Source organism: Notolabrus celidotus, chromosome 3 (assembly GCF_009762535.1).
Source record: "Notolabrus celidotus isolate fNotCel1 chromosome 3, fNotCel1.pri, whole genome shotgun sequence".
Lineage (NCBI taxonomy): Eukaryota > Metazoa > Chordata > Actinopteri > Labriformes > Labridae > Notolabrus > Notolabrus celidotus.
This window is the reverse complement of record NC_048274.1, coordinates 28,233,885-28,255,616: the sequence shown is the minus strand read 5'-3', so window position 1 is coordinate 28,255,616 and position 21,732 is coordinate 28,233,885. Positions and strand designations below refer to the sequence as shown.

Genomic DNA, 21,732 nt, shown 5'->3' with positions numbered 1-21,732 from the left:
AAAAATGGCCTCTGCCGTAGCGACACAAGAGAAATGCTACAGTATGACTTAATACACAACAATGGAGATATACGCAAGAAATATGTTCCCATTTTAAAGAAACAATCCTGAATGCTTTGTGTGTACTGTGACCAGAGATTCAGCACCATGGACAGCTCCACCTCTGACACAGTAGTGGAAGGTTGTTGAAGGGAGTTGAAACAGCTGCAGCCAAATGAACCGTGAATACTGCCCCTTTTCTTAGATGCTGGGTGCATGTCTTTTCATGGACATTTATCTGTTGTATGCTTTAATTAAAGAATATTAAAGTAAAGAGGCAAAAGTGAAACAAGGGGTCATTAAAAAAATGTACAATACATCGCAAAATGAAGCATCTCTGAAATACCACTCCAGAGATATCAATCCTGCTCCACTGCAGCTGCTATCTCTGTTACCTCCTGCTGGGTGCAAGAAAAGGTAGAGGTGGAACAATTTGCTGCAGTGTGGATTGACTCTCTTAAATGTGCCTCCTGGCTACTGTAGACTGGTCACTTTTTCATTTCTTGATTGCTATTAACCCGCAATTTCAAGTCCAAAACAAATACAGAAGCTATTTGAAGCCAGGAATTTTTTCACTCTAACTGTTCAAACTTTTCCTGTCAATCAAAATGCTTTGTCAGCATTGTCACCTGGTGCTGCTCATCATTCTTTCAGGCTTTTCTATTTTTCTGTGGTGAAAACAATTTCTCTTGACTTTGTTGGAATGTTGGAGAACATGTTGCTCAGAGGATGTATGGGAGTGTAGTTTTCCCCACTCATTTTGTCAGGCTGATTGTCGACTGCATGGCCATATAACCTTTTTTGTTGTTGTAGTGACTCCACTGTAATAGCAGACTGACCTAGACCAAGAGCAGCAGCGGTAATACAGTGGCAGACAGGCGAGCATTTCCGATTTGATGGGGGCCGGGGTGCAGGCAGTGGCCCTTGGGGAGAGGAATGGAACAATCCCGGCAATGGCCCCATGTTCACTCAACCATGGACAGTCTGTGTCAGGTGCTTTATCCCTTCCTGGTCCGAGCTTGTGCACCCCTATGGGCCAGGAAAGCCCAAAAGCTTAGAGCTATTTTGGGAGTTGTGAGCGCAAAGGATATTTTAGGGTTTCAAAGCTTCATTTCTGATTAGTTTTTTTTTCTTTTGACACAGATGCTTTGATATTTGATGCTGATATTTTAGGAGACATTTTAGAGACACTCCATCAATTTTGATTTGTCAGATATTGAAGATTTTTGGTCCCTGTGGGGCTTGAGTGATAACAGGATGGTGAAGCCAGCCTGTCTTTTGTCAGGAAGAGACAGATACAGCTGTTTATAAATGTATCTGTTAGTGATCAGTTTGGTAATGAATTTGAATAAGAAGGTAAACCTTCACTCATATAACCCACATGCTTAGACTTAAGAGAATCTTAGAGGACGGATGAATGTGATGCAATGTGTTGATTTGGTGTCCTTGTCCCGATATATGTGTGCAGTATCTACACACATCTCCTGCGAGTAGGTAGAGAAGAAATCAACTGCATTATACCATTTATGAGTCACAGCTCACTAATATCTCATCTCACATACTGTAAGTATAGAGTATGAGCCCAGACTTTATCCATTCTTCTCTGCACTCTTAACTCTTACTTTAATAACCAGCAGTTCTGTGTCAGTTGCGTGAATACTTTTATTACAAGGTTGGACAGTTACAGCTTGTTTTTATTACACCCTGATTGGTCATTGCCATAAAGCCGCAGCATGCAGACTGGGTAGTAGATGATGGAAGGTGCACAAAGTCATTTCCTGTTACTAGCCAAAATAAAGTCTGGCCAAGGAGGAGTCAAAGCGAGGACGTTTGTCATTACTGTAGTATCCACTGACCTTCACTGTGATTGTTAACGCTAGGTAATATCCTGCGAGCCCCCAGACCTCCCCGCTGCTGAATCATCCTGGATCAATTATTCTAATATTTGTGTGGCAGTTTAGCTATCGATTAATGCATTTATGCAGAGTGCAGCATATCTTATTTAATAAAGCCAAGCACTGCATTTAATTAAGCCGTTTTAGAGCCAGGAGACACTTTGTTTTCACAAACCTGGGCCTTATCGATACATGTGTGTATTTGTGACCTATGTTGGTGTACTCCCCCCTTTAGTGTGTCTTTAATAGCAGCAATGCACAGATATTATATTAAATGGCTATCTGCAGCACATTCAATACTCACTACTCTGTTGCAACCTAATGTGTGATACCATAAATAGCACATTGATCATGAAGAACAAGGAGCAGTGCTGGTTAACTTTGGACCATAGCAGCTGAAGTGAGTAGAACCTAAATTTGTTGATTTGAGTCGTCTTTATCAAGGTAAGATCTGATTTGTTTACTCTGCTGCTTTATATGTTTTTAAAGAGAAACTGTGGGTTGGACTTTTTTATATTGATAATGCAGAAATGTCTCCTTGTAGTACAATATTCCTGTCATAAATGTGAGTAACAGTCCCCAGTCTTTTGTTCTCTACATGCATAATTTGGCCATTAAATAAAATAGCTTATCTGATGGCTAAAATAACTTGCTTCAGAAGAATGAGCGAGTCAACTAGTTATTTTCCTAAGTTTTCGTCTTTTAAGTTTCTTCTTTGTCTTTGTCTTGAGACAGTTGTATAACCATAGTGTTTGAATAATGCTGGTTCAAGCAACACTCAAATGAAAAATGCTGAATATCAGTGTTATTGTTCTTTGGGCACTGGAGTTAATGCATCCCATCAGAAAACTGACTCATCTGACCTAAAAAGAATATAATCTACAAAGGAACATTGTCTCCAGAACCCTCACAATTTCCAAGTGAAATTTTTGCATTCGACTGTTAGACCTGGGGTTATAATCTACAATGATTTTTTTAAGTCTTTGTTCTTTTTAGCTGTAAAGGGCCAATAAGGAATTGTTTGGGCGGAACTCTGGCCTAGCGATAGATGGCTGCAAATGAGGAAAGAATAAATATTCAAAGCCTAACATGAAGAGAATAAAGAAACCTCAGTGAGCTGCAGAGACCATCTTAGTCATCAACTGAACACTTTTGATGAATTCCAATGAGTGCAGATTACACTTGATAACAGATCAGCACTTTATGTGTAATTAGTGCCATATAATGGCCCCTTCTTAACTCCATTGCAGAGTTTTGGAATATTTACTTGATGCTCCTCTGTATATTCCCTTTAACTTTGGTCACTCTTGCTAACAATTGATCTTATTGTTACACATTTTTTGCAGTAATAGCACACTGTCATGGATTGTCATGGAAGGTAACATGAGGTGAGAGATAAAAGGGGGATGAAATAGAGTGGAATTTGAAAGAAGAATACTGCTCTGTCTGTCAGATATGTGAGGTGGGGGGGTGCTCTGATGATCAGGTCATCATTTTCAGGGTGGAGGGAAGCAGTTCCTCTCCTCTATATGTGGCAGGTGAGGCCCGGCAGATACTGATGATGTCAGACAGGACACTTATGTTGGACTCTCTCCAGGGAGGTGTCTTGAAGTAGAGTTTGACTCACCGTTCCAGTATCTCTGATCTCTGCATTATTTATGTTTTTGTCTCAGCCATTTATCAGCATTTTTATACTTCGCAGCCTCATTCTACAGTACATCTCCGGTGATGGAATAGGCTGCAGCAATGATAGCCTCTGAGGGAAGCCAATAACTGAATATAGTAGCTCTTATTGATATCAGAAAAGTGTGGAATGGACAAGTGTGCTGCGTGGCAGTCTCTGCATACTGTTGAAAACCTTGGCAAACATCCATTCCCATCAAAACTGTGCTTTGAAAAATAAAATATAACGAGGAAAATGCTGTGCTGGCTCCACTTTCTTACCTCTATATTAATTTTTTAGGACACAAAACTGGTACTGTGTGTGCTGTGGTAGGAGTTGCACAGCAACTGAATCACTGATCAATGACAGCTAATGAACACGGCAGGAGTTCTGCTCTGTTTGCCTCTCGACAGAGAGCTGACTTCTCCAGAGAGCTCCTTCTCTCCTGTTTTTGCCAGAAAAGCACAGGAGCCTTCATTGAAACCAACTGCCTCTGGGCTCAATTAACTACCATAGAGTGCTCATAATGCAGATGAGAGACTGTGTATAAGATCAGCAGCATGGTGATGTTGGAAATCACACTCAAACGGAAGTGCATGCACAAATTCAGACAACTGGGACATAATAATCCTAAGATATGCAATAACTGAATAGATGATGAAAGAGCGCCATTAAGAGGGAATTAAGAAGTAAAATAATATATTCAATTCATCATTCCAGTAATGAAAATTGACATTATCTTCACGTACAAGTACGTGAGGCTGAGGCTGTTTTATGAGACTCCACGCACCAAAGTATGGAAGTCTGATGGACTGATGAAAGCAGATAAACAAAGCTAAAAGACTGCTCTGGATTCATAGCCTAGCCGGATAGTCTATAGTATCATAAAATTTAAATTTATGTAGAAGCAAGAGCACCTCTGTTTTGTGTTTGGTCACTAGTCCATGGCCTTTGTCAAAACATAGTTGCATCACTTTACATCTGTCACTCAGACCAAACAAACCTCTTCTGAATAGTAATCAAATTGTCAAATTGGGTTATCTTTGCTGTTTTGCAGTGCGATCGCCTGCATTGGAATTTTTCCATTCACAGCCACCATTAACATGCTCACTATAGGTTCAGGTCGCAGGAGAAGTCTTTGTAAATGGATCCCATTCTGTTGTTCACAAAGAACTCCTATCAAAGAGACTATGCTCAGCACCAGAGAATTTACAGATGGCACAAACCTAAATACTGAACAGTCCCCCCACTGTGATGACAATATGCTAAACATGCCGCCTTCTGATTGGCGAGCAGTGGCTTTTATGTGTAGCTTTCTGAAGTGTGCATGCATTATTGTGAAACTGCATGGGAGGCTGCACATGCACAAGAAACCCCCACATCACTTTACGCAGCTAATTGCTTCATTCTTTTAGCTTTTTTATTCCCCACCAGTGAAGTGGATTGACTAATAAGATATGGAGGAGCTTCATTAAACATGCAGAATAAATCTTTAAAATGAAGAGCACAAGCGCCGTTTAAATGCCTTTTATGATACATTTGATTTTTCTTTTTTGTCTTCTTAATAGAATTCATGGGTTACTTATTTTGTCAAAAATAATGGGTTTGGCAAAAACTGTGACTTGTTGTTTAGAAATAGTAATTGAACTGTGATCCTAAGATTTATTTTTATTTTTTTTAACCCTCCTGTTATGTTCCAGGTCAGATTGACCCATTTCAAAGTTCCCAAAAAAAACAAAAATGTTAAGTTTTTTGTTTTTTTTTTGGGAACTTCTTCTGCTTGGCTTAATTAGTGTAATCAAGTTATAAAATAAAATAGTTCCTTTCACATATTTGCAGCTGTGTACCAAGACACACGTCTACATACTGACAAATAAAACAACAAGTAACACAGAATCTGTGACCAATCGTTCAGAAAGGTCCTGCTGCCTTTCTGGCAAAGGTCGGTTATACTCCCCACATCTGCAGATTTGAAGATCTAGTGGATGATTTTATTTATCATGGATAAGTGCTAGCGCTAGTTAGCATAGCCTACATGTTCGTAGCTGTGTACCAAGACACACGTCTACATACTGATAAATAAAACACTAAGAAACACTAAATCTGTGACCAATCGTTCAGAAAGGTCCTGCTGCAGGCGCCTCTCTGTCATGATCAGATTCTGGATCAGATTCAGAGGGTTGAAGTAACGCGATCTGTGAGCAGAGTGTATATTCAGCCAACATGTAAACATTAGATCAACGTGCTGGAGATCCGAGGCCACACCCACTTCCTGAGGGGGCGTGGTCAGAGAGAAAACAGAGTGTTCTGAGGAGGACTGAAGAAGAGGGCTTTTCAGGAATGCCAAAATCTGATTTCAAAGTGTTTTCATAAACTTTAAAGACATGTTTTGGGGACCTCTTAGACCAATATATATTGATGAAAAAAGCGTGATATGTCACCTTTGAATGGTTAGTAATGGAGTTAATAATGAAATTTTAAAAATTGTATTGGGATTTTTTGAGTTCTGACACTTCTAGATAATTAAATATGCCCCAGGTCAAGTTGACCAAGGAACATTATTGCTGTTCCTGAGAAACGAATAACAGAAGGGTTAAGTTATAATTTGGGCCATTTTCGCCATTATTCACAAGACAGCTGAAGAGAGATAGGAAATGGGGGGAGTGGAGATTGGGGGAAGACATGCATGAATTGTTCGATGCCAGGAGTTGAACCAGCGACTGCTGTGATAACGACTATAGCCTCTGTGTATGGGGTGCTTAGACCACCAATTTTGTAATTCCTGATGATGAACATTATTTCAAACGACCTGAGTTGCCAGCCCTCTGTTTAAAACTAATGGCTTTTTTTTTGCTTTTAAAATGCCTCTAAAAATAGTAAATATGCATCTGCCATGGGTTAAGATTGTAATGTCACACCTAAATGCAGCACTGACCTCTGTGCATACCTGAAGTGCTGGGGATGAGTGGGTGCTAAAAGTAAATTCATTGACGTAAACATGTCACAGTCCTTCAGCCAATGCTTCGCTCTGCACAGTTCTGCCTATGGGGTGACAGTCACCTTCATGCCACATCAGTCACCAGCACAGGTGGAAGACAGTGGCTCAGGAGGGACGTCCTCCCATGACTCTTAATATTCATCCAGACGAACATACTGGGAAGATAAGTGGTAGAGGATAAATGGTTGACTTGCCTTTTGAAACGGCCGACATCCCAGTGTGAGCGCTGAATAAACTGTGACTCTTTCTTCTCCCTTCCTTCTGCCTATCTCCTGAGACTGAGTCACCTCACCTTCAGGGTTTACACCAGGAGTCTCTTCAAACGATCCTTTTGACTCAAGTGAAGAATCAAGATTAATGCACCTCCACGTCCCACCCAGGCTCCAGGGGAAAAAGTCCTATAATTAACACCAGGGGGGCTGCAGGCTGCTTTTTTGAGGGGTCAGGGGTGGGGTACCTTTACCATAGGAGAATAGTTGATAAAGGTGTGAGATTTTTTGGAGTGTGAAATGCTGTAGCTGCATTGGAATAACAGAGGTCACTGAATGGCCGGTCCGGCACCTCGCTTATAGCAGGGTATCATTAGGAAAAGTGGCAGGGCTCGTTGTAAGAGCTGCTGCATTATTGGACCTCGCACAGCGACTGTTCTTGTTGTCTGTTATCATGTTTTGCCCTTTCTGAATTTTCAACTAGACTGAATGACCCACTGCCGAAATGTCTTGAAAGTCTTTTTTCTATTTTGTAATTGTGTGCCACACTCTGCAGGAGAGACAAATGTGAATGAAGTAATGGATAATGTATACTGAACAGGTGTTATGCAAATCAGAATCCCAACTGGCTGAGCAGGACCATGTGAAGGAAAGGGGTTTGGTTTCAAAATGAAAGAAAATTGGAAAGAATACTAAACTGAACATTTAAATTCACAGTCAGGTTCAAACATTAGTCTGCTTAGTTGTCATGATGCACTGCAAACTGAACATTTCCACTGAAGCTGATATTAGACAAGGTGAGCAAGACTTCTGCAGAAATTATGATATTTCTGTCCTCATTCAGCTCTTCTTCTCTTTAGGGCTTTGCAGTCGGCACACCTTTAAACATAAATTATGCAAATGTCACACCTTTTCACACTAGCGCTTCAAATTGCTATCACATCTCTGAGATCTGAGAGCACTGCTGTTAATTACCCTGAGAAAGAAACCAAAATTTTTGCCACAATGTTTAGAAAGCTAATGAAATCTAAAGTTATTGCCACAGTTCCAATAGGCAGAGGGAAACACCTGCCAACAGCTACAGTGATCCCGCCTGTCAATCAAGTCAGCTGTGCCTCTCATTGGAAGCCTCGTAATCTCAATATCTTCGAAATTGCCGCGTTAGAAAAAAATCCACCAGCATACAGTGTGAGCCGATCGAGAAATTAGCTATCCAAACTACACTCGTCTTTTGTACCAGGCTGTAAACATGTTTATTTCTGCTGTAAAGATCGTTTTTTTTTAATTGGTGTGTATGTGGTTTCCCGTACGTCCGGAGCCAGCCTCAAGCAGATCCTCGTTGAATTGCAGTTTTTAGCACTTCCGCATTGGACTCATATTTTTAGAGAGTTTGCCACTTGATCAGCCTTCAATGTTGCCTTGGATGTGGTATCAGCTAAATAACAATTAATCTCCATAGAAAACATTTTTAATAAAGGAGAATTTCAAGACATCTGTTGGCTAAACTTTGTTTTGATACTCAATATTTTCAAGTATCCACGCTGGTGTTTATGTTGAGCTTGGCCATGCTAGCTGTTTGTGTATTTGCTGTGCAAGTAAAATACGATACGCTGTTAACTGCCAGCGACTACAGCACAACAACGGAGGTTATACTTAAACAGTATGGTCCAGTTTCAATCAGTGCTTCTGTTGTGCTAATGTATGTCTTCATAACAAAAGCTGTAACCAGCTTTGATATCACAGAGGTCTAACCCATCTAGGGTGTGAATTGCCGGGGGGATGGGGGGGATTTCCCCCCCTCTGATTTTTACATCCCCCCCTCTGGTTGTACAGTTTTTATCTCCGGGGGGGATACATCTCATTCCCCCCTCTGGTAATATTAAATGCATTTCCTACCGCCAGCAGATGGTGCCAACCGACCCGCCTCCTGACAAGTGAACAAATATAAATATAAACAATATAGTTTAGGCTAGGTTTTAAGTTTACTAGCAACGTAATGCGAAATGTCTACTGACATGAAACGGCAACAAAGCATTTCCTAATTTTTTTCAACAAAAATTCAACCGAAAAAGTCAAGAACAGATAAAGCGAGGGATAACGACATCCAGCTGCCAGCATTTCTGGAGATCCAACTTATATTAACGGGAGGATGGCTAAAACTGCGAAAAAGTTGAATGACAAAATTAGTGTAGAGCACTTGTTTAAGTATCTCTTCAGAACTGTTAAACTTCAACAGCGTTAACTAGAAACTAAATCACATTTGAGGGCTGTGGGAAAGAAAGACCAAGTGACAACTTCTGCTGTGCGTCGTGATGCCTTTAATGACCCTTCATCAACGTAGGACAACAGCACATCGAACTCATTTGACACCTTCACTTCAACTCAAAACCATGTCACCCTGAGCAACCTTAAAATTATTAATATCATATGTATATAATTTATGTTTTGACATCTATTGTAATTTTGTGATAACTGATTACTTATGTGAATACATTAACTAACTAAAACACATAATGGCTACATTCCAATGTGTTAGAGAGAGGTTGTTTCAGAAAAAGGAATATCTGTTATTTTTGTTTGCAAGCTTACCAAAATTTTTGAAATTTTTTGGGACATATCCCCCCTCTGTTTTTTTCACAAATCGCACCCTGATTTTAACCATTGCTGGACAGTAACAAAGTAAATTTACTTGAGTACTGTACTTAAGTACATTTTTTGAGTATCTGTACTTTACTTGAGTATAATTTGGAGGGGGAACTCATTACTTTTACTCCACTACATTTGAGAAACAATTATCATACTTTTACTCCACTACATTTCTATCAATGCTCTAGTTACTCACTACTTTTGCTTTGAAGTCAGCTCAATTTTCTGTTCTTTTCTGAAATCAGATCTCAAAGACCGTAAACTGTTTGTGTACTTGTGTTTGGTTTGTCTAAATGGTGTAGCCATACCTCGGTTGAGCGTAGAGCAAACACAGATCAAACGTTATTCAGATCAGTCCGTTCATTTAGTTGTGGTAACGATGGCTATGGCCGAGAAAGAAGATGATTCTCCGCCTGAGCACCACGGCCATATCTTAAACCCACGTTTGAGGTTTTTGAAATGATGAATGATTCGTATTGTTGTAAATCTCTCATCTGTTTACCACACAAACTTCCTCACAGTCTACAGAAAATCCCCATCTAACCTGAGAAAGCACGTCGAGGTCTGTAGCTACAAACTTGTTTCATTCAATATGAACATTTTTTTAACTTGTCTGTGCATGCAGTAACTTAGTCACTGCTTATATTTCATGGTATACTTTTTTTTTCTAGATAAACATAAAGTAGCAGAATGTACACCCATGCATTCTTGATTGCACTCATGCTTTGTGAATATACGTTTTAAGATATTTTAAAAAGTACTTTGAATACTTATGTATTTTTAAAAAGCAAGTACTTCAGTACTTTAAACCCAAGTAATAATCTAATGGAACAATTTCCACTTGTATTGGATTCATATTTGGCCAGGAGGAGTCTTTCTGTGTGGAGTTTGCATGTTCTCCCCGTGCATGCGTGGGTTCTCTCCAGGTACTCTGGCTTCCTCCCAGAGTCCAAAAACATGCACTCCAGGTTAATTAGTTACACTAAATTGCCCTTAGGTGTGAGTGTGTGTGTGAATGGTTGTCTGTCTTTGAATGGTTGCCCCTGTGATTGGTTGGCGACCTGTCCAGGGTGTAACCTGCCTTGCACCCAAAGTCTGGGATATGCTCCAGCCCCCCGTGACCCAAAACGTGATACGCGGTCAAGATAATGGATGGGTGGTCTACAAACACAATTGCTTACCAACAAGGCTAATAAATCAAAATAAGTAAATGAGTGTTACTGTATCAGTGAAATATCAAGATGAATGGAACACCCGCATCAACACATTATATAAGAAGGTTCAAGGTTCAAGGGCCTGAATTCAAACCCTGATATTTTAACTGTCACAAATATGAGCAGTTTAGTGTCCTGAGGAAGAAGCAGGATCGCTTTAAGATAACTGCTGTGAAACCAAACAACGCTGTCTGCTGTTTGACCTCTGGAGCCAGATTTAGTTTTTGACCATTTGATTTTTGCATTTAGTCAGCAAAGACTTGTTGATAATCAGTTACTAAAGATTATATCTATTAACATTACTTAAGGTTATTATTTATTACCAGGGCGGCAGGTTGCAAGGAACCACTCTGGAAGTGAGTTTTAAATGTAGGCCTAATTATTTTATTTTTGAAACACAAAGAGTTGACTTGTGTTGGGTGTAAAGAGTTACTAGCCCTTTGAGAAGAACACAGACCCATAAGCTGTCGGAGTTGGACCTTGACATTTAGCTGCCATACAACATAAATCCTTGACTTCAATGATGCATTTAAACACATTTTATTGCAGCACATTCACAACAACTACAACAACTTAATGCTGGCAAAAGCCAAATTTTATTTTGCAGTGAGCCGCAGCTGTTGATGCTTGTGCTTATTGTCTTTGTTTTTTGTTCTATTTATTTTTCTTGAAAGGTTTACAGAACCAAGAGATGAACCTGTTCATCTTGGTTTCCTCTTTATTGACCTTCTCTCTGGTTCCTGCCTGCTGCTCCTGCGCATGCAGCTCCAGCTGGGTCAGCTCTCTGCCTGGTTCTGTCGTTTCCCTCTTGATGGGGATGTTGAGGCTGTATGGGGTCTCGTCTCCTGGCTTTGTGTCAGGCGCAAAACTCACAGATGGCTTGAGATAGTTCATGATCTCTGAAGATATGAGACTGCAGGCTGACAAAGCAGCCTGAGCGTCCTCCATGAGGTCATCTCTCTTCAGGGGGGTGTTCGGCAAAACATCTTTCAGTCTGGCTTTGATTGGCCGATGCAGTTTCCGGCTAATTTTGACCTCTTCTTTCGGGTCTTTGAGGCGGTTGAGGTGTTTAAGAAAGATTCGGTTCTTCGCGTACTTCTTAGCCTCCTTTTGGAGCAACATGTGGATGTGCTCCACCATCTCATCATCAAAGTCCTGGCTCCTCTGGCTCCTCGGTGTGCAGAAGTTTGGGGGTTTAAAGAGTTTCAACAGGACTTGTTTGATAGTGGATTGCTCCACCACAGCTATGTTAGTCTGCAGATGTTTGTCATCATCAGTCATAAGCTGGTCAACAGAAAGCTCAGGTAGTTTTAGGTCTTGGGCTCCATCATCAGATTGTTGTTCTTCAGAGTCAGAGACTTGTTTGTGGTCCTCACTGCAAGGTTCTTGCTGCAGGCAGCAGGTATCATCTGCAGTTTTCTCCTCCTCTTCAGAATCAACCACAAAGTCCTTTTCATCCCCAGACTCAATGTCCTGGATGGACTTAACAGGCTCAATAAGAGGTTTCTGGTTCTCCAGGATCTCATTGTCAGATGTTTTTAGGACAGTGACCACAGCAGGGACAGAAAGGCTGGAAACATCTTCCACAGGGGAAGTGTTGAAGCTGTCGCAGCTCTGAGCCTCAGCTCTCTGCATACTGGAGTCCGTGATCTCAAGGATCTCCTCGTCAGATGTTTTTGGGAACGCTCTCTGGAAGATCTTCATGCGTCTTATCCAGGGTCCATACTGCTCCAACATTTCCTCCTTGATGTTCTCAGGAAGAAACTGGGAGAATAGCAGGCCGTCTTCATCAAAGGGTATCGGTGGGGGAATCCACACATCTTCAGACTGGTCCTTGTAGATTTGAAGGACAGACTCAATGATTTGGTCCGGGATGAAGCTCAGGAGTGCCGGGTCTTTGTTCAACACTAGCTTCCTTATCCTGTACGTTGTCCCAAACCTCTCCATGACGCTGCAGACGAGAAGCGCGACAGCTTTCCAATCCTCACAGGAAGGAAGAGGGAGGTCTTCATCCACAGAGACACCAGGGTCTTTCCTCAGAGTCTCCAGAGTTGTTGCACTCAAGTGGAGACAGAGTGTCAGCAGTTGTTGTTGGTCTAGATGAGCGCTAGTGTAGCTTTCCAGAGGGTGCAGCTTCAGTAGCAGCTGGACCAGCAGATCCTCAACCAGGTCAGTGCTGACAGTGACCACAGCAGGGACAGAAAGGCTGGAAACGTCTTCCACAGGGGAAGCCTTGAAGCTGTCGCCGGTTTGAGCCTCAGCTCTCTGTATATTGGAGTTCATGATCTCAACAAAGTGGATACCAGTGAAAGTTTGCAAGTAGCAAAAGTTAAAACACAATTGAAAACCACGAGCAGACACGATCAAACAGTGACTTGCTTGTAGAGAGGGTTTGTGTGAAATGAGACATTTGAAATTTTCTCCTGAAACAGAATGTTTGGACTGTGACATCACACAGTTACATTATTATGGAATGTGATGTTGTCACAGTTTTTCCTGGTGGAATTGAACCCAGGACCCTTGCATTGAATTCAGGCAGCAGCCCTGTCCACTTTGCCTCTGTTTGTCTCTTTAGGTCTTTTCATGTATATCTTAATGGCACTCCCAAAGCAAAGCTTGTCTCCTTTGTGATGAAAACATTACCTGTATACCACACAATAGGTCTCTGTCCAGGATTTGAACCCTTAACTATATCACTGAAAGCACGCAGGTCCTGCCACCTCACCACAGGCCTGCCTGGCAGTGCATATCTAACTGAGATTTAGGTGTTTTCATTTAAACATTTTTAAAAGCACATGTTAGACAGTGTCAAAAAATGTTTCTCACATTGAAAGCCTCGGTCCAGGATGTGAACCAAGAATTATCTTGTTGAAGATTGTCAGTGCTAACCACCACACAATTGACATGCCTGTAATGATCAGAGTTCTTTCGCCAAACTAATCAGAAAGACTACCATCCTGTAACTGTTCATAAAGTCATTAGATTACATGTTATTAGAGTACTCCCACAAAAGCATTCAGATTACATCTTATCAGAGTACTTTTCCCATTTTATGATGAAAACTTAAGTAACTTGTAGGAAAGGTGGGGTAGTATCCTCTCTCTACCCTATATAAATATATACTAGGGGTGCAACAATACGTGTATCTGTATCGAACCGTTGGATACAGTGGTCACGGTTCTGTACGCCCTATGAACTGAACAATAAGCAATTTTATATTCATTTTATCAACTTCTGACGAGGCGCTCTGTGCTGAAAGTTCAGCGGATCTGCGCCGACTCCTTCGGGCTGCATTGTCGAGCACAGGTCCACTCAACTGCGCGCTCCTCCCACATTCATTCAGTCCAAGCTGGTCACGTTTGTTTTAACTGTGCTTCATATGGAAATCTTTATTTCACCATACGATGGTCTGCTGGGTTCATATGTTCATGTATGTGTGTGTGTGAGCGCGCGTCCGCACAAGAGGGAAGCACGAGTGTCCTCTTTGGTTGCAGAGCAGAGTTGTTCCGTGGTCCTATAGTGATGTGGTTTTAAAGTGCGTATATGCATTACTTGTGGTCTTATACTGCATGCTGTGTAAGACTTCAGCCTGATACCAAACAGTGTTTTCCCAGCCGATATATGGGTGGCGCACCCGCCGGGTCCGCCCCCCCTTGGAAGTCAAAGCAGAAGTGATTGAAGGTTTCCTCCCTCATAGATCAGATCTATACCTTGTTCTTTTATTTAACAGACTAAATAGCCTAATGTAATTTATCTTATTTACATGACGGGATGTCATTTCTGTCTCTACATGGTTGGCATTCACTATTCTCCTCTGCTCTCTGTATCGCACACACACACACACACACACACACACACACACACACACACACACACACACACACACACACACACACACACACACACACACACACACACACACACAACCCCCCCATGCACAGCAGAACATGTGTCAGGTATAGCTGCCCCTGATACATTTAATTTAATTTAAAATCTGTGCTTTTGAGCTGAAACAAATGTTGGTAATATCAATAAACTACAAGTAAAAAAAGGCATGGGAATTTCTCTCTCTCTGCATCGAAAACATAACCTCTCAGTTTATCAGACACACTCTGACTGTTGTTAAAGTAACCAAGTGAAGTCACATTCTGCTTTAGGCCTACATATAGGAACAGTTTCAGCTTCTACCACCTTTAGACTTACCTTCACTATATTTCAATGCAAACGCTGCTCTTCTAACTGCAGCATTTATATAGATGTATCCTCATGTAGAAAGTGGCACTAGTTAACTGTATAACAAGGACGTTGTTGTTTTTTTCCCTGCATGTGCACGCGGTTAGCTGCAGCACATCCTTTTTTCTTGCAACCGTTGTACTTTATCAGAATCAAGATTTTGCACTTCATGGACTGTGCTGCCTGACAGTTTGTGTCACAGAAATCAGCCACTGCCTGAATTATGTTTGAGTTTCAATTTTTCTACTATTGTTGAGAGTGCAAAAAACACTATTTTCAGTCATGTTATACAAAACTAAATGTGAACTAGGAAACTTTTACTGAAATTTAGCTGAAACAGAGTTTTGAAATATCTTAAAGTGACGTGAACAGGGGTCCATTGCACATTTAAAGGGGGTTAGAACAGATCACGACTTCTCATTACCTTCATTTCTAAGGGTGGATGCTCCTGTTTTTTTGTGTGATACCAATTACATGCCTGGATAGTGAATGTAATGTCAGTTAAAGCAAGGTTATATGTTTGTATCACATTGGTATTGGAGCCGTTATTGTTTTGGGTAACACTCTAGGTATTGGAATCAGATCTTGGAAGAAAAAAATGGCGTCTGTTCATTTCTACTTACCTTCGCATAAACACTTAAAACCTGACTAGACAGCTCAACCGCCTCTGGGTGTCAAAGCACACCATGTACCTCTTCTTAATCTCACTCCCTTGACATGTTTTATTTTGTTTCTACAAAACCAAGCCTCCAAAATGACTCGTTTTAACTTCACGAGAAGATGAGACTGTTGGTTTAACTGAAGCAGAAACTTCCTGGAGGTTGCCAGCATAGGTTGGCTTAAGCCCTGAATATTTTCTGCAAAGCCACACATCTTTAGAGTTCATCACTTGTGCCATATTTTTTTTGCTGTGAGCCAGAATTCACCGCAGCAGTGATGGTATCTTTATTCATTTTGATGATCAGCTTTAAGTTAGTTATGGCAATTTCCTGTGTCACTTATGTTAATGTAACCGGCTTGATTTAGGAAGACGGGGCTGGAGAGAAGGGAAGGACAAGAAAATACTTAACCTATTTTGCTGCGCACTTATATACAGTTAACTTGAAGGTAATGTATTTACACGCATGGTTACGCCTTATAATAACAGCCTCTGCTATTTCTTCCCACGCTGATGATGGTAACCACTATTTAAATATATCCCACACAACCTACCATTTTGTGTCCTGCAGTTCCCAGGGGATCATACGTTCAATGCAGCCTATTACTGTCTCTAGGATTTCATAAATGCATCCATAAAAGATCCGTCCTCACTATAAGCAGTGTATAATCTATAATTATCCATCCTAGTACGGAGACATTGTCACAGCATTTTTGATCATCTGGTAATGATGTACAAGAATCACCAAGGTTTAGCTGCTTCCTCATTATCCTGCATACTTCTCCAAGGTTATTCCCAAACATTTACTTTCATTTCACCATCCCTAGTGTTTGTCTTTGATACGTACTCTGATTATTTTTTTTTGTTTTGTTGTATCAAAAAAGCAGCAGGCCTGCAGTTTTATTCCAGTTCTGATGTTCCTCAAATACAGATTTTTAAAAGAAAGACAGGGAGGTTACAGACGGGGAGAAATAGAAGATGGCACTTACATTTCAATGTAAATGAGGAAAGAAATGGGCACAGTGTGGATTTGCTACGGTTCATTAGATTGAATCCACGGTGCTGCTGTGTCTTTCACGTGAACAATCTCCTGTAGCCGGGTTAAATTAGTGCTCAATCTCGTGTACCTGCTGTAAATGAATCTGTCCATCAGCCTCGTGTCTCAGGTGCTGGAGTGGAGTAGAGGAATGGTTTGGCTCTGGCACGGCTGCTTTGAATTCCCAGTGAGACGCAGAGAAGCAGTTATGTTAAACACTAAAGTTTGAGTTAACTTTCTGATTTCCTGAGTTCAGAATCACAGCAAACTTTTTGTCTCTCTTTTTATTCTCAAAAATTCACTCATCTTATCTGTTTTATTTTACCTCTGACCTCTGGACTCAACCGTGTGACTCCTATTCAAAACACAGGTCCCGAGTTCTCTCTTGGAGCACCTAAGGACAGATTTGAATATGATGAGAAAAGGCCTGTGTGAAAAGTGTTGCATTCATTCAGCTGATGGATGAGTCGGCAGCTGAATTACCCTCTGACGTGAAGAAAATGAAAGCTAGACAAATGTAGCACGGCTCCGTAAAATAGATATCCTTATGTGAGATTTGCAGTATATGAAGAATCCTATCCTAAGAATGACAGATTTAATTTCTGTTTCAGTTTTTCTCTGACATTTTCCAGTGTTATCCTTGCACTCAGAGTTTCATGTCGGATTCATCCACATCACAGCAGCCTGTCATGTTTTAAAATATAATAAAAGAGATGATAATGAGAGCAAATTAAGACGGAAAAGAAGCTGCTCTCTAACTGAACTATTTTTGCTTTTTCTGTGATGAAATATTAGGACAGACAATGTGAGTGCTTCAAACAGCAAGTGCACACAGTCAAAGTTATACCATATCTAAATCCAGCATGGATTCCTGACAGGTTTCGACAGTGCAGCTGAGGTCTTAATGGAACACGGAGCATGAGCAGAATTCCCACTGATATGAGGCAGAGATTATATGCTCCTCTCGGGGTATTTATGCTGGATATCTCACCAGGAAACAGGAATTAAAAGATCCATCCTAAGTCTGCTGTTTTCATTAAGAAGTCCAGTTGCCTGCAGATATAGCTGACTGACTTGAATAATGTATCTAAAAACTGAACCTCCAAGCGTGTAGCCAACTATTTTTGCCTTTAAAGGCTTCAAGTAGGAGAGCTTCATGTGTGACATAATTAAATTCCACACGAGTTAATTCAAACTGTTTAATGATGCAGGGAGAACAATTTCTTTCGCTGTGCTAGCAGTGGGGTGGTCCATAGGGGCTATGAGTGAGGAGAGGCATTAGAAGTTCACTTGTGATACAGAGAGAAGGATGACTAGATGAAGAGCAACTTGAAGGTTGTAGCATCCTTGGAAACACAGCTTCCTGTTGGTGTGAATGTTTATTTAATGATGCAAAACTAGCTTGTTTTTCTGTTGTTTTCTCCTACGTTTTTCCACATTGAACCGCTTCGTTTGTCTTCTCTGCTGATGAAGAATGTAGGAAGTTATCAGAAAGTATGCATGTGAGGCCTTTCCTTGCCTCTGCTTGCTTTAGTTATTGAGTAAGCTTTTATTCTGACCAGCCTGCAGAGTTTCATTATTTCTCAAAGCTAATAACCTCTCCCACTGTGCACACCCTGACATGATACGCATTGTGTTTTTGTGTCTTTTTCCAGGAGCCGGGGCCAGGCGACCGGTAGGAGATGAGTCTGGCGCGTATAATCCCACTCCACCTATCCATCAACCTGGAGACTATTTCCAGCATCCCCCTACAGAATGTCAAAGCCTTGCTGAGTGGAAGATGAGTCCATCATCTCCTTTCTAAGACTTTCCCTCGAGTTTTCATCAAAAACACATAAACACATCATGTGCCATTATTTCCTATCGCCCTCCCTCCCTCTCTTTTTATTTTTTTTGTCTGTCAACGGAAGGGAGAGGGGGGGCAGTGAGTGAATGCAGTAGAGTGCAGTATGCAGAAGAGGAGCTGCGTTTGAAACATACAGGATGTGACAGGATCCTTTCACTGTCGCTGACATCACTCTGCATGGGTTGTGATGGGGCGTGTACCAGAGATCGCCTGTCTAATAGGAAGTGAGACACTTAAAGAGATGACCCTGCTTTAGTTGCCATCAGCATCTCTCTGCCAGGGAGAGAGAGAGAGAGAGACGGAGATTCTGGCTCTCCTATTACTCCCGCACTTGCTAATTAGCGTCTGTCGGCGGAGTAACTTGTACCTGTCAGTGTGTGCCGCTCTCCTATACTCACTAACTTGAGGGGATTGAAATTGAATGCCAGCTAAGCTCCAACAAACTGCAAATGGTGCATGGGATACACCCTGATTTCCTCACTGACCTGACAGCCTTATATGTAAGAAATTGTTTCTAATGAATGAGGACTATCTCAGCTCTTTTCTTCTTCTTTTTTTTAACACTCATGTGGAATGTTGTATCACATAATGCTCGGGGCTGTACAGGTTGTTTCATTGCTTTTTTTTATAGGTACTCGAGCAAGTCCCCATGCCCTATGTCCATGTATGAATGCCAAAGCCGTTTTGTGTCAGATAACCCAGTGCCAATTTACATTAAAGGGACATGGTGAAACTGCCTGGTCATTGGTAATTATTGGTTCCATTCACACAGCCACTTTGTGCTCCCTCAAGCAGAGCAAGGTAGAGTTTATTAGAGACGTTTCTCAACCCGCGGGATTCAGCTCATATTCATCCTTAGTTGATTTATCTGCCGACTAGACTAGTGTACATAATGAGTAAAACATGAATAATGGTCAAAGTAATACAAATATTTCATTTACATGCAGATCACCAGTGACATGTTGAATTGTTCCCAGTCCTATTTTAGGGCTAATCCCTCTCTGTTTGCAGATGCTCAGTCATCCTGAACGTTCCACTTGTTTTGAATAATGGATTTTCTCTGTGATTGTTTGTTGCTGTCATATGCCAAATAGCTACCTTTCATCAAGTCCGACTTGTATAGGTAGTGCAGAAATCCCTTCTTCCCTAACACACCCACACATGCATGCACATGAGCACACACACACATATATCCCGTGTTTTCCTCCAAAGCTGGATGAGACTGTTGATCAAACCCCAGGCTGTGCCAAAATTCGCAGATCTCTCTGTACAGTAGCCCTTGACCTTGCTGTGTGTCCTCATGGCCCAGACACCCGCCTGAAATTAAATTACAGATTAGTGGCTTCAGGCCCAAAGAAGGGTTTATTTGGTTGGCCCCTCTCTGAGAAGTGCTCATTCTCCCATTCAGGCACTGGAAAAAATGTCATGGGATTTAAGGAAGAAAATGCCAGTCTTGAAGACATTTTCTTTCTTCTGACTGCAAGCTCTGGAGCCAATGGTCCGCTAAAACGGAAATGTTTGCTAAGACTTCTAAATCTCACATTGGAGTAATGGACAGAGGGTCGGTGGAAATGGTTTTGGAGGTTGGTGCAAGGAAGCTAAATTCAAAAAAAAAAAAAAAAACATTCATAAAAAAGCAAAGAAAAGTCAAAGTGAAGGAAGAGGAGCAGCACCTCATCAGCCGACTGTTTCTTTACACTCTGCTGGATGTACACCTTGAAAATTAAAAAATCAGTCTTGTGAGACAAAAGAAGCAAAAGCCAAGCCCTCATTAAGTTTGAAGTCTGTCAAGCTTTTCAAAATCCCTAATTCCAAATGACATGTACTTCAAACTACACTCCAACTCGTGACCGCCAATTGGCAATCAAAAGAGAAAACGACTCTTGAACATGAGGTGAAACTGGTGTCGTTCATCCCAACTTAAAATGAAGAAGGACTAAAAATGACACAGCAATGACAAGTTTTCTAGTAAACTATTATCCATAATAGATTTCTTTCTACAACACTGATGTGACAAGATACCCACTTGATTTTGGATTTTGTTACAGAATACTTCACACTTGCAGAAATCAACTCAGCTGCTCTGTGAAGTCAAGTGCATGCACACGATACAATACTATGGTTGCCTTGAAGGTCAACTAAACTAATAATTCATGAAGCAAATAAACATTCACTAAACACAAAAACATTTCATGGGGCGCTGTTGCCCTAACGTTCTAAGCGCGTGCCCCATGTACAGAGACTATAGTCCATCGCAGAGTTTGCAGGTTTGATTCAAGTGTCTACGAGTTACTGCATATCCTCCCCCACTCTATGATCCCCACAGTGCCTGTTTCTCGCGCTGATTTAGAGTTGCCCTGCAGCCAGGCCTCAAAACTACATCATACACACAAAATCAGCTTCAGTTGGCTATAGAGGGTGAACAAAATGCTGCTCTTAGGTCTTATTTGTGGTGTTTTTCATGTACAGGTACAATGCTCACTAAAGTGTAGACATGTACAAGTGCAGACAAGTAATTCAAACAATGTAAAATGCAAGCAAACAAACCACAATTTTCCCAAGGCAGCACAAATTCAGGTAAATGTGTGTATGTGTGTGTGGCAAGGGTTGCAGATATTTCAAATTGTTATGCTCCACTTCATAAAAGTACAAACAAGAGCCTAAAGTGAAATGTCTGGAGTTCCTGGTGAGTTTTGATTGGTTTAAACTTCCACACAAACACAGGTACGCATATTTCACACACTTGATTTGGTGAATGTTGTTTGTGGCTGAAAAACTCAGACCAAACAGACACTCCGGCAGTCAATTTAATTCAAACAAAAAGGAAGAAAAATCTGCTATCAATGCAAACAGGATGAAAGAGTATCATGATGCCAACGGGAACACTTGGTGCTGATATTTCTCAAAAAGCTCTCCACATGCCTGCTCTGCAGAGCTCTCATACTGTGCCACACAATCACGCTGTAGTTTTATATTAGCACTTTGCTGCTCTGCATTTGACTTGATTTGAACATGAGGTCCCAGTAAAGTAGTCACTCAAATGTGGCCAGATGTGCTCCTTAAATTTTAGTGCACAGTAAATGCTTAGTGTGCTTTTTTACTTAACACCCTCTTTTATTTTTCCCCTTTTGTTTAGCAGATACTTCAGTGTAAGCATGCACACTTCCACCATCCTTTCACTACCTCATGAATAATTTCTTTCCTCTCTAATAAAAGTAACCCCAGTCAAATAAAGTGGAGGCATTTGGCAGCTTCTTCTTTTCATACCTGATGTGGCCTGTATTCTGTTCAGCTT

General features: G+C 41.1%; 2 protein-coding genes across 4 annotated transcripts in view; one reads left to right on the top strand and one right to left on the bottom strand.

Annotated features, from left to right (window-relative positions):
* cd276 (CD276 molecule) overlaps positions 1–19,173 on the top strand; it is a 90,891-nt gene extending 71,718 nt beyond the window's left edge. For both annotated transcript variants that reach the window (XR_004630744.1, XM_034679974.1), the window contains one exon: positions 18,247–19,173. The gene's annotated coding sequence lies outside the window, so the exon portion shown is untranslated. The remainder of the gene's footprint in view (positions 1–18,246) is intronic.
* Positions 11,266–13,178, bottom strand: LOC117810250. 2 transcript variants are annotated; one of them, XM_034679972.1, is made up of 2 exons: positions 12,315–13,178; positions 11,266–12,176 (listed from the first exon to the last, which is right to left on the bottom strand). In XM_034679972.1, exons 1-2 carry the CDS (start codon positions 13,113–13,115, stop codon positions 11,319–11,321), a joined length of 1,659 nt encoding a protein of 552 aa, XP_034535863.1. In that variant the 5' UTR covers positions 13,116–13,178; the 3' UTR covers positions 11,266–11,318. The 2 variants fall into 2 exon arrangements, with proteins under 2 accessions (XP_034535863.1, XP_034535862.1); XM_034679971.1 differs by having other exon boundaries at positions 11,266–12,185; positions 12,324–13,177.
* Positions 19,174–21,732: the final 2,559 nt, after the last annotated feature.

Bases quoted from the DNA above. Each gene is read 5' to 3' on its own strand.
- LOC117810250 (XM_034679972.1), bottom strand. From the start codon at position 13,115: ATGTCACAGTCCAAACATTCTGTTTCAGGAGAAAATTTCAAATGTCTC. The intron at 12,177-12,314 runs ATCACGGACTCC...GAGATCCTGGAG, and splicing joins CTGACGAGGAGATCCTTGAG to AACCAGAAACCTCTTATTGA.